At 37.9% G+C, this 12,986-nt stretch overlaps 1 protein-coding gene across 3 annotated transcripts in view; it reads right to left on the reverse strand.

Annotated features, from left to right (window-relative positions):
- Positions 1-2,101: 2,101 nt before the first annotated feature.
- SIM1 (SIM bHLH transcription factor 1) overlaps positions 2,102-12,986 on the reverse strand; it is a 70,413-nt gene continuing 59,528 nt past the window's right edge. For all 3 annotated transcript variants that reach the window (XM_040474257.1, XM_040474256.1, XM_040474258.1), the window contains 2 exons: positions 10,372-10,774; positions 2,102-7,939 (listed from right to left, as the gene is read on the reverse strand). In XM_040474257.1, coding sequence (XP_040330191.1) covers positions 7,209-7,939; positions 10,372-10,774 — 1,134 coding nt within the window. In that variant the 3' untranslated portion in view covers positions 2,102-7,208. The remainder of the gene's footprint in view (positions 7,940-10,371; positions 10,775-12,986) is intronic.

Raw genomic sequence — 12,986 nt, forward strand, 5'->3', positions numbered from 1 at the left:
TGGTGCTTAAAGACTTCTTATAGGAATCATCTGTGTTCTGAGAGGGCGGCCTTCCTGTCAGATCACTTTTGAGCAGTTTCCTTCAAATGAGGAAAACACATAATGTGGTAGTTGAAGCAGCCCAGTAAGCAGTAAGCTCTACCCTCAAAGTACCCTCGAAACCAGGCCCTTAAATAATACAGGCAATACTGATGCATCTGTTCTTGATGGTGTGGGCTTTGGTCTTTATGCAAAGAGGAAGGAAAATTTTTCATGAAATAAGACAGAGTATTTAATGACAATTATGAGTAATACTTTTATTTTGGTGCATATCCTGAAAATATTGGGTAAAAAATGTATAGTTTTTTTTAATGTATAGTTTTTAATTACTATTTAAGCCACTTGTATTTTATTGAAAAAGCCTCAAAACATTCTCAAATAATAGGAAATCTGTTAAAATACTTTACCTGTAATTAATTGTGCTCTAGACTTTTCTTGGTATCACGTTCATGTAAAAGAAACATCAGAACGTTCATATGGCAGGAAGCAAAGTATCACATAAGGGGGTAGCGGGCTTGGCCTCTGTCTCCTTCAGGCTGGTCATCATGTGTCAGTGGAATGATGGAGAAATAGCATCCCCAGCCCTAAGACCATACATGGGCTACTGGAGCCACCCTTGACTGAAATGAGTGGTCTGTTTTGTGCAACCACCATTTAGACAATGTTTCCTTTCACTTATATTTTAATTACATAAGGAAAGCAGAATTAAGTAAAGTAAAGTTCTGGAGTAAACCTTCCTGGGTTCAATTTTCATCTCCATCACTTATTGCTTGTGCCACTGAGTTACTTAACCTCTCTGAGTCTCACTCTCCTCATTAATGAAGTGAAGCATATTGATATTTCCTTCAGTGATGGTCTCTCTTCAGACTTCAGTGATAATCTGAGCTTGGTTCAGTGTCTGTTACATGGTGATTCAATAAATGCTTGTCATTTTTATGATTATGTAAAGAATTTACAGTTTCAAAGCACAAAAGGAAAGTCAATAAGCCTCTATATGTGCTTTGCTATAATGCTGTACAATGAGGAAGATTCTTGGTGTCTATCCCATTTGAGGCATATACTAGTATCCCATAAATGTAGATTAAATTCAAATAAAGTAGGTGAAAACAATTTTACTTTTAGAAAAAAACGTTAAAACAATTATTTACAAAATCATGTTGGAAAATATCTGATAAATGCTATAATATTAATGGTGATGATACTTGGGGCAACTTTGTCAAAAAAAAGTTTTTTGAAATACAAACAACATTTCTATTGAATTAATAATATATTGTGTAAGTTTGTCAAATTGGCTAAGGTTGACAATTTCTAGAATACATCAAAGTGTATCAAAAATCCCTGAAAGAAAAAAAAAAACATGTCAGGTGCTGTGAACTACCTGGAAATTTATTTCTGTTTGACCTAAATTACTAATTATAGATTTAAAAAGTACTTTGGATTCCAAAATCAAATTATTCAAGATACGTTTTTTATATGTTTTTAAGTGACAGAAAACTAAAAAATCTCCTATTTGGGTTTTCTTTTCCCTTGAACATTAAAAATGTAATCTGTACTTTTTGGGATGCCTGGGTGGCTCAGTAGGTTAAGCTCAGGTCATGATCTCGCGGTCCATGGGTTCAAGCCCCACATCAGGCTCTGTGCTCTCAGCTCAGAACCTGGAACCTGCTTCAGATTCTGTCTCTCCCTCACTCTCTCTGCCCCTCCCCTGCTCACACTCTGTCTCCTCTCTCAAAAATAGACATTAAAAAAATGTAATCTGTACTTTTAAATTTCTTGCTTTATTTTAACAAAGTGGAGACCAAAGAAGTCCTTCTTAAGATGTTCTAAATTGAGAAATCATTTTCTAGTATCTAGTGAAAATCAGACCCATTACTTAATAGTTAGTGTGTATATATGTAAGCTTCTATTGCTAGGCTCCTAAAGTGTGTGTGTATGTGTGTGTTACCTGTTCCAACAGAATTTGGAGCTCAAATGGTTCTTATTTCTTTACAGTTCCATCTTCTAGTTGACAGTCTGTTTTATCCTATGGACTTATCATGCAATGAATAATCCAGACTCAAACTGCATATTGGTAACTATATTTTAAACCAAAAAAATTCCTCACATAATAAATACATTTTATGCACATTAACTTCGAATTTACTTCAGAAAGCTATTTACAATATAAATAATTATAAATGGGAACACTTTGCAAGATATCATTGACATAGCTAATATTTTCTACTTTACATTCCAAAGCAAAAGTTCAAATTACAGATTTATACTACGATGTCACTAAAAACTATACATTGCAAGATGGTACTTGAAATATCGGCAATCAGTATCTTCTTTCACAAATATAAGCCTTTTTATAGCATGTCAGTCAAAAAACAAACATAAAATATTTTATCTTTTTTTGAAGTGCCTACTCGTACATTTCATTTTTCTTTCTGAAATAATTCCCTTTGGAAAAAAACGGAAAAAAGTTACAGTACTTCTAAAACTTTTTCCACGCCAATTTCATTTCTTTTGAAATGTAAACACATCAGGGTTGTTGGGTGTAAATTCAACTGTGATTAAATGTGTTCCAGATCAGCAAACTAGGACAAACTCTCCACTATGTAGGTGTATGAAAGCAAAGTCCCATGCAGCAAAATTGCAATAAATAAAATTATAAGTGTTTGGTTTGAAATTATTAGGATTTCTCATGTGAACCATCAGTTTTTAAGGAGCACAGTAGAACAGAATCTTGTTACTTGCTTTACAATTGTGTGTGTATGTATGTGCGTGTACACACACATACATACACACATACATACTCACACGTATGGCCTTTCTGCATACAGTGCTAGAGAAGGAACTCTGAACAAATCCCCATTTGGATATGAGCACAGTATCACGTTTTAAGTTGAGCGCTACCCGTACAACTTTTATGCACAAGAAATGAGCACCACATGGAAATTTCCCCCAAGAGTATTTTCTACATAACATACCCTTTACATGTGTCCATAGTTGTTCTGTTGTTCATTTAAAGTTTAGAACGATAATTTATCTGCAATGCATGTCCCAATAAGAACTAACCAATAGATTTGCTGTCTTAGAGTCAAATTCCTATTCACAAAAACACATTTACATTAAAATTGAATCACTTACTTGGAGAGCCATAGGATTTACATTCTTTGTTAAATTATTCAGAAAATAGAATGTATATCTATGTTCTACGGTTTGAGTTGAACTGGGGAACCAAATCTGGACATTCAAACTTTTTAAATCAAAGAAAGTATATTAAAGTGTAAGCTATTCCACTGGGAAAACTAAGTGACCCCACCCCCCAAATAGCCAAATCCTCAATTTTCCAAATATCAGCATTCACTCTGTCACTTCCAAATACTACTAGAACTAACAGAATTGCACTGACTATCTTAGTAATGTCCTACTCTTGAAAGAGAGAGAGCTATAAAATAACATATCTGTATTCAGAATGTCTCTTCAGCTGTAGTGTCTTCTATCAAACTTATTTGGTCTAGGTCTTGGGGGGTAAAAAGCCTTTCATTTTATTTTAAAATAGCTATGCATATTTTCCAAATGACCTTTTATTGAATAGATCCTTATCCCTCATTTAAAAAATAAAAGAAAATGGAGCATATTATCCTTTTCTGGACGATCCCATTAAAGCTCATTTTAAGTGGGATTCTCTGCCCAAAGGCAGCATGTGGCAGCAGGGTGTAGAGAGAATTAAGAATAGTACCCGATGGAAGTATTCTAGCCCTATAAAATATAATCAAGAGAGAATAAGTGGGTTTTCTGTATAAACACTGAAGGCAAGCAAATCATTTATTGCATCCTGTCTCATTTTGAATGTCACATCAGCACTGTGTCATATTATCCTGGATCAGACAATTACAGCTTAGAAAAGCTATCCCATTATATTCAGCACAGTATGTCACAAGACTTGTGAAACTGAAGTACACTGAATTGTCCGACCTGTAGTGATTATAACATTATTATCATGCATCTAAAAATAATACATCACATCTGTATATTCTCAAAGGTTTTAATGGAATTTTCTCAAGAAACATTGGGAAAATATTTATTTATTTCTTTGGTCATCCAAATTTTTAAATTGGGTATGACAGGTACGTAAAATGGGCAATAAAGATATTCTTACTGCTCCTAGAAAGCATGAACTTTGTATCCTCTAATGGAATTGCCACATATGATACTAATAATTGGATATAGCACATTTTTATGAATTCCAAAGGTGGTATAAAAATCAGACTTCTCTATTTCAATCTAGTATCATGATTCTCAACATTTAGCAAAGTTATGGAAATCAAGGATTAAAACTAAAGCCAATTTAACTTTAAGTTATTGGGAACATACGCATTTTACATCCCATATCTCAAGAAGACACAGATGCCATCTTCATTAGGAGGAAATATGTTATTGGACAGGACAAGATAATGCAGATTATAAATAAATTTGAACACATTTTTGTGTATATTAAAAAGGTACTTTGTCATAAACTGTCTCATCTTATTTTGAGGTCATTTTGTAATAATTATGCCACATTGCAAAAAAGGTAAGCTATATAATATTATGGGCCTATAAGGCATTATATGTAATGTAATAAATCTGCTACTATAAAGTTATTGACCTGTAAACTAAATAAATGCTTTGTATTTAAAACTGGGCCAAAATTTTTAATTAAGATCTAATGTAGTTAATTTTGTCTTCACTTAAAAATATGGGTCATATCATTTTAAAGAGCATTATTCCTTCTGATTACCCCCATTTGTAAAGTTCATAATTTATTTTTCATTACTTAACTATATCATTTTAAAATTTAAGTGAAATCTCTTTAATGACATTCTTTTCTTTTACATCAGTTCATTTCCCTTGATTCTTAAGGTTCTATTTATTTTATAGCATCTGTCTCTGAAATTTTTGGTAGAATGTATATCCATCAATAAAACCCATCTGTATAGATTTCCTTTCCAAAATACACCATATTCTTCAGATACCTGTGTCTTTGAACCATTTACCCATCTACAGAATTCTCCAAACATGTTAGCATTCCTACTTCATGCTTCAAATTGAACAAAAATGTATTTTATGTATTCCAGGGTTTTTTCATAAATATTTGTCTCAAAATTACTGAACACTTTCGCTTCTATGGTCCAAAATGTCATTTTTATTGTTCTTTGAAGTTTTTTTGACAGTATATATGATAACCACTAACTTTCTCACTTGTGAGAAACTTTTTCCATTTAGAAGACAAATGTTGCTATGTCATACCCAAGAAATACTTACTCAATTTCATGTAGCCTCTTTTCTTCTATACAAACATCCCGGTCTTCTTCTCTCCAATTATCATCATTCAGATTGTCACCTACCCATAAACTGTCAAATAACTGTGTTAAATGATGAACATAGAGTTCTAATCCCTGAGTGGTCAATGTCATGTTCTGCCTTCAAAATTATAAGTCAGTTTCTTCCAATACATTCCCCTCCTTGCATATGGCAAGAGTTTGAGAAATGGGACGCCCAGGAAATACTACCTATGAAATTTCTCTAATCACTTGTGTCACTTTGCTTTGATTGCTAGAGAACAGCGCATTAAATAAATCGTACTTTTTTCCTGCTCCCTCATCAGTTTCTACCATCTACATTTTGGCTGAACCAGAAAGTTGATCACAGCTATACATGCTTAAAAGAGCCCCTGTACCTGCTGAAGTTACAAAGCACCTAGACCTCTGTACGAGGGCAGAAAAGCCAGAGTGATCAGTCTTGACAACTGACAGCACAGAGTTAACTGGTTAACAAGTATACTTCTGCTGCACCAACGACCCACAAAACCATGAAACATCAGAATAGCCATACAGACAAAGAAAGTAGGGCCCAGGCATCAATATTCCCCAAATGGGTTACAGGTAGTGTCAAAACTGGAACCCAGAGATCTTGCATTCCAGTCTGCTGGTCTTTCTACCGTATCACACGAACTTAACACCAAGCTTGTTGTTTTTGCCATTTACAAACAATAAGGAAAATGAGCGCTTTGCATGTTCTTTCAATCGAAGTATACTCGTGCACTTTTAACCACTTGTCTATCAGCCCATGCTTTTATCTGAGGCTCTTTCCTGAGGCTCTCCACATGTTGTCATATTTGCACATCTGTGCTTTGAAATGTTTTTCAAACACTTACACCGCTGCTATGTAGCACTTCACTGGCTTCCCTTACTTATTTTCTGTAGTGATCGACCTTTTTTTTCTTGGTGAATTGGTTTGAGGATTTTATTCGGTTGGTTTCATAAGCCTCAAATATGTTGATTACATATTCTGAGCCTTAAATTGTTGTGTTGAGATATCATTTCATTTCTTATGCCTCTGGCCTTTCCATCTTTAGTAAACTATTTCCAGTTAGGCACACTAGGTTTTTGAAGTGTGTCCCAACATCTCGGTGCTTTTACTTAGAAAACCCTCACTGCTATGTCAGTGTGATCCTGCTCCTTGTCTAACTCAAAAGTAAGGTGAAAAATCACCACTTCCTGATTGCTTATAATGGATACCAGGTGGAAACTCATTCTTGTACCATATCCAGAACCATTTCCCTAATTTATGCCTGAATCAAATGAGCTGGCTGGTCAAAACCACAATTAAGAAACCGGTTTACAAGATGTATCTCTCTCTTTCTCAGTTATTTTAGGAAGGAAAATTTCTTGAATACGCTTAATGTGCTAAGGTTAAGAAAACTTACCCGTTTGGGTTGTATTTAAGGTGTATAGTCTATATTTCTGCATGCAAAGTGTGCACAGCAGTCTGTGGATCATGGTTGGTCTGTGTGTATGAGGTTTACTGGATCCTCACTATGCAATGCTGTCCTCCACCAGTCTTTCATGTGGTGTATATGCTCACTTAATCTACAAGAGTACTTTTCAATTCAAAATTTATGTATTCTGGCTCCCATATAATTAGAGGGGCAATTTATGTATTCACTTTAGCTCCATTATCTGTGTGTAACCCTGAACGCAAGTGCTCTTTTCTTTGATTTCACAGGAACACATGTCAAATACCCAGTAACTTAAATTATCCTCTCTAACCATCTGTGGCATAGTAAATGCTAGTAATGGGGTATTAAACTATAAATATGTTTCAGAGATCCTTAAAGAACAAAATATTTTGGAAAAACATCAGCTTCCATTGGTTATTATAACAGATGTTCCCTTGTGTCCTTGTGCTGGGTCTGGCTGCATCCTTAGATGGGAAGTTACATCAAAGTGTGAGCCATTACAGCCCAAGGAATAGTTTCTAATGGTTTCAGTGTCATATAAGTGCTCCAGGGCATATCCAGTTAATGTGTAAGCATGCTTATCGAAATACTGCCGGTGAGAACCAAAGCAGTTTGGAGAGACGGCGGGATGGTCTCCCGCGGTCTGATGTGGAGACATTTCCGAATGTAGATAGTCTTTAGCTAGGATCAAACTGGATTTTGAAATGCGATCCGAATTGGGACTACTTATTCGAGACAGTGCAGTGGGACTGTTGTCATAGTCATTTTCGTGGGGGCTCAGCATCTTTCCCTCTCTCTGCTGGATGTGGTCACATGGTGAAGTGTTGGCAAGAGCAGAGCCGTGGCAGACTTCCCCTGTTGGTGGGGGCTGTTGATAGTTTGCAAAACAGAGGGAGTGTTTTTTCCCAGCTCCATTAATGGAGGCCAGTTGGTCTGGGGGGGCTTTCCTTAGCTGCAATCTGTTCTCTTCTTCTTTAATCATTTGCTGGGTGGCTCTTATCAGAGTTTCAATTTTGCTAGGTTCATGTGGGCTACTTTGATACTGCTCAGTGCGGTATCGGTCACCTGATTCGCTGGCAGATCCAGGGTCTGGAGAACTCACCACGCTATCTTCATCCCAGTGACCTCGCCCTAGAAATTAGAAAAAGTAAAAAGTGGTCTCAAAATTCACCCCCCAAAATGCAAGGGCATTTTCTTTTTCCTATTAAAAGAAACCTTCATCTTTCATTTTAACTATATGCACCAATATTTGAAACAGACACAGGCTTTCATGACAAACAAAGCGTCAATCTATCATCCTGGCATTCATGGTTTTCAGCGGCTTTTAAGTGGAGAGGAAGTTTATCACAAGTTTTTTTAGAAGGTAAACCTTGTTCATGGGTTGTGGATGTCAATTAGCAAAATGGTAGCGTGTTTATACTTCTCCATGTATGCATATCATTGGACCTGCCTGACTGTAAAAAATAAAATTAAAACACATAGCATTTGGTTTATGTTATTTTCTAAAGAAATGTTATGTTAAACTGCTTTTCATTGGATTTGAGGAAGACAATGATATAGGCTGGACTACTTTCCCAATTCTAAATAAATCATCTAAAATGTTAAAATTATTACGTGTATCATAAGTAGAGTTACAATAAAGCTCTAATGCTAGTTTTATAACTATTTGAGGGTCAAATATATTCATATGTGTATGTAGGGATATATATATATATATATATATTTATATATATACATACAAATATATCTTGTCCCAATCAAAAACATAAATATCTTTTTCTCAAATCTAGAGGTATATATCTCAGCTTCACATATACTCATACAGTAACTCTGGTATCTTAGATTGTTTCTGAAATAAGGTGAAGAATAAATGCTAAGCAAAATAAGTCAGTCAGAGAAAGACAAGTATCATACGATTTCAGTCATACTTGGAATTTAAGAAACAAAACAAAACAGAGGAACATAGGGAAAGAGAAGAAAAAAAAGATAAAAACAGAGAGGGAGACAAACCATAAGGGACTCTTAAACACAGAGAACCAACCGAGGGTTGCTGGCAGGGTGTTGGGTGGGGAGATGGGCTAAATGGGTGACGGGCAACAAGAAGGGCACTTGTTGGGATGAGCACTGGGTGTTAGATGGAAGTGATGAATCACTGGGTTCTACTCCTGAAACTAATACTACACTGTCTGTTAACTAACTTGAATTTAAATAAATAAATGTTTTTAAAAAATAAACAAATAAATGTTTTAAATGTTAATAACAATCTGTTCTGAACCAAGGAGAGAGATCTAATATAGAGGAATAATGCATCCAAAATATATTCCATAAATTCCACTAGTCTCAAAGCATTCTGAAGTCAATATAAAAAGAGAGAAGAAAATCAGGAAGGGGCATACGAAAGCTGTAAACTGCTTAATGCAGCAGAGAAGCCCTGGATCACACTATTCATTGCTTTCCTTTTCCTTTTTCTTCTTATTTTATTTCTAATATTTTCTTCCAGACCATGTAGGTTAAGCCAGGATTTTCACTTCACTCCATTCTTTGGCAAGCAATTGCCCTTTGCCCTGGGGTTCCATTACCAGTCCACCATACTAGAGATACTCAAAGCAAGAGCAGAAAAATAAAAAAGCAAAAATGGAAACAAATTAAAATCCTTCACAGAAGACAGTCAGTGCCTGGGTGGTATCTGACAGGAGACTATGGGTGAGTACAACATTGTCTAACACATTTCTCATCCTAAAGACCCAGCAAGAAGAGTAACATCATCGTGTCAGGTCAGTCTAAAGGACACTGACTTGTAATGAAATAGGGAGGGTGTCAGAGACCTGCTTGGACCCACACTTGGAATGGAAGGGGCTTTCCTTCACCAGTGAACTTTGAAATGAACAAAGAAGAGCATTACTGCCACTGAAGACTTCAACCATAGTGCCCATTTCTGTGTGCTCGTAAAACTGTGTCATAATCCCAAGGGGAAATTTTCCATGGGTTCTCTCTATCACTTCATCCTTTACTCACAGGGACAAATGGGTTGTCCTAATAATGGGGGAAAGGGGTGGTTATCAGTATTTAATGCCCAGAGGACCAGGAAGGGTAAATCACCTGTGAAGTGAGTGACAGGCCATGAAGCAAAGCCTGGCCTCCCCAACAGTGGTGTCCTTATTGAGAAGCACTACTACACGAGCCCCAAAACTACCGAGGTCCACATCTGAAGCATCAGAGTACAGAAGAAACTAACACGCAAGAAATTTAAGTGCATACCAATTATAAGTTCAACAGACTTCCTAAAAAATTGGCCTTAATTTCTACACTTTCTATGATACTTAAAATGGGAATCATTTTTACTCACCTGTCAAAAATAAATGCATTTGGCAAACATTACCAAAAATTAATACACTTCAAATGAGTGGCTCTGGTTTGTAAAACCCCCCTAGTGTGAGTTGCTGGTGTGTAATTTCAAAGGAGAAGACCACTGGGTGAGTCACTCCAGCGTCAAACCTAGAATATTAGAAACCTGCCCAGGGGCTCAAAGCTGCCGGCTCAGGAGTCACTTCAACTACCCTTACCGTGGATCCTGTGCACTGAAGCGATGTGAGGCATGCTGTTTTCATAGGCTTCTCTGCTTTCTGGGGAGGACTTGGTCAGGGGCAAGGCTGCACGAGAGCCCCACCAGGGCTCCCTCCCGGCCTGCGGCGTTCCCAGGAAGTACCTGCCTGCCTCACACCGGCCTCCCTCGCAGGCCTGGGTGTGGAAATGCCTCTCCTCCACCAGCCTGGAATGGTCCAGCGCAAAGCCATAGCAGAGAGAGCTGCGGTCAGAGAATTGTCTGTAGGCGCACGACGCGTCATGCTGAGATCCTGGCCTCTCCGCGGGGTCCAGGAGCTGCGGAGAGGCTGTGTCTGTCAGGGGACTTCCACCCCACTGGCTGTCGTGATCAGATTCAGATCTTTCCGTGTGAAATCCCGAATACTGAAACAAAAAGAGTGAGGAAAGTACATTTCAAAAAAAAAAGAAAAAATAGCCTTTTTACTCTGCAAGCACCACTAAGGTCACATTGGGCTTAAGGCACCAGGTTAAGCTCTATGAACTCTAGCACCACACTGGGCACCTCTGACTTGGAATCAGTTAAAGAGCCATAGTGCCTCAAAAGAAAATCCTTTTGGCTGCTGAAAGGAGGAGATGAAAATAATAATAACAAACAGGGGGGAACTAAATACCACCCACTGCTGGAAGTACTTCCTGTGAGTGACTTCACCTCGTTTTTTAATATTAACCCTTTCATGAAGATATTGGTAACCCATTGCATGAATAGAGAAACTAAGGCCCAAAGAGAAAATGATTTGTTCAGGCCCAGGTTAGTGGGTGGCAGTCAAGATTGAAACCCAAGCTCTTCATCACTACCCAAATGGGAGTGCCAAAGGGAGAGTCCAAGAAAGCTCTATATTCTATTTCAATTTACTGTTCAGAATTTTTTTCTTAATTAAAAGACAAAATGAAAATAAGGTTTAAGTTCCAAAGTGCTGCACCCTCTTCACTCTTCATGCCAGACTTAGTGCTCTGAGGGCCATGCTTGATACACAATAGGATAATTAATAAAGGCCTAACTAATTCAATGGCAAACATACTTTTAAAAAGCCTTGCCCATACAGACTGAGTCTATTCACTAGGATGTGTTTCTTGCTTCCTAAAGTAAACTTTCAAATATGCATAGGATTGTCAGGGCAAAACAGCCACAGGCAATACTGTGCTGGGATCACACTGTTCACCTGTTGCCAGAGTGTGTGATCTGGTGTTGAAAGAAAACGTAAATGGTGTGACAGACCTCCCTAGGAGGTATGCTCAATTTGAAGTTCCTCATGAGCCACTAAAGAGTAATACGATTTCTACCAGTTTTTGCTTACTTATGCCAAACACAAATCTAGGTGCCGTGTAGAGATTACCTGCCAAGATCATAATAGATGCCATTTATTGAGAACTTACAGTGTGCCTGGCAATTGCTAACCATAGTACATACATTATATCATTGAATCCTCACAGCCTCCTGGACAGTAACATATCTCCATTTCCTCGATGGGGAAACTGCGTCACTGGGGGGTTTTAACAAGATGGTATGGCCACCCCACAGTCTATCTGGTCTCAAAGCCTGCACCCCAAACTATGATTTTACCCTTGAGAGAGGACACTGTCAAGGAGAGAAAAAAGGATCCAATGTTAGATTTCCAGAAAAGTGGCAGGAACCAAAATACAGTCTCAGGAACTAAAATATGAGTCCACTTACATGTTATTTCTTACCCCAGAAGAAAGAGGGATGGATGTGTGGTGCTGTGGGGGAGCCTAGGAGAAATTCAGGCAGCTCTGCTTGGGGCTCTTAGAGCCAGGGAGATGAGGTACAGAGGTTCCCCTGGGGGAAATCCAAAGTATGCTAATAACATAGCAAGTTCAGGAAAGAGTGCTACACAAATTCTAAGCTCAAGATTTTTCTATTACCATATCTAATTATTATTTTAATTATTTTCCAAAGATACACATGGACTATCAGCATATTCCACCAAGAAAAAAAAAGGTAAATGCAACTTCTCTCCCTGTAGAACCATAAGATGAGAACAACAAGGGATCCTGAGTGCCATTTCCCTACATCACACCTCCACCTGCCATCAGTCTTTTCTCCCCATGCATGCCAGCCTCTCTTTTTCTAAGACACCACATTCACCTTCAGCAAGTGAGGGTTGGCACACGTCTCCTTACCGAGGGGGGATGAGAGTGCTCGACACTTGCCCTTTGGTAACACCATTTGTGCACTTACCTAGGAAAATTTCAGATCATCAGTGCTCTTCCAAGGCAGGAATTGCCCAGACTCTGCTTGTTTTGATAAAAGTATAAACCAGGTCTATTTCTGAAGTACTCCAGTCAAGACTTTTGAGCCTTGTTGAGAGGGGAAAAAGCTTTCCCTGAGTGCATATGGGGAAGTGCTATTGGCGCAGCAGAGAAGAACATTCTGTCCTTCGCTCACAAAGAAAATTCAACACAAGGCAACCCCGGCATACATGAGGTATACATTTCATGAGCACCCAAAGATGAATTTGATGGATAAGCCTCTTGTCAATAGTGAGGAAACCATGACAGCAGGCGTACTGCCCTTGAAGCAGGCAAAAGTTGGGTGGTTGAGTTAGACCGAGATCTC

Source organism: Herpailurus yagouaroundi, unplaced genomic scaffold, assembly GCF_014898765.1.
Source record: "Herpailurus yagouaroundi ecotype Mexico unplaced genomic scaffold, PumYag 139, whole genome shotgun sequence".
Lineage (NCBI taxonomy): Eukaryota > Metazoa > Chordata > Mammalia > Carnivora > Felidae > Herpailurus > Herpailurus yagouaroundi.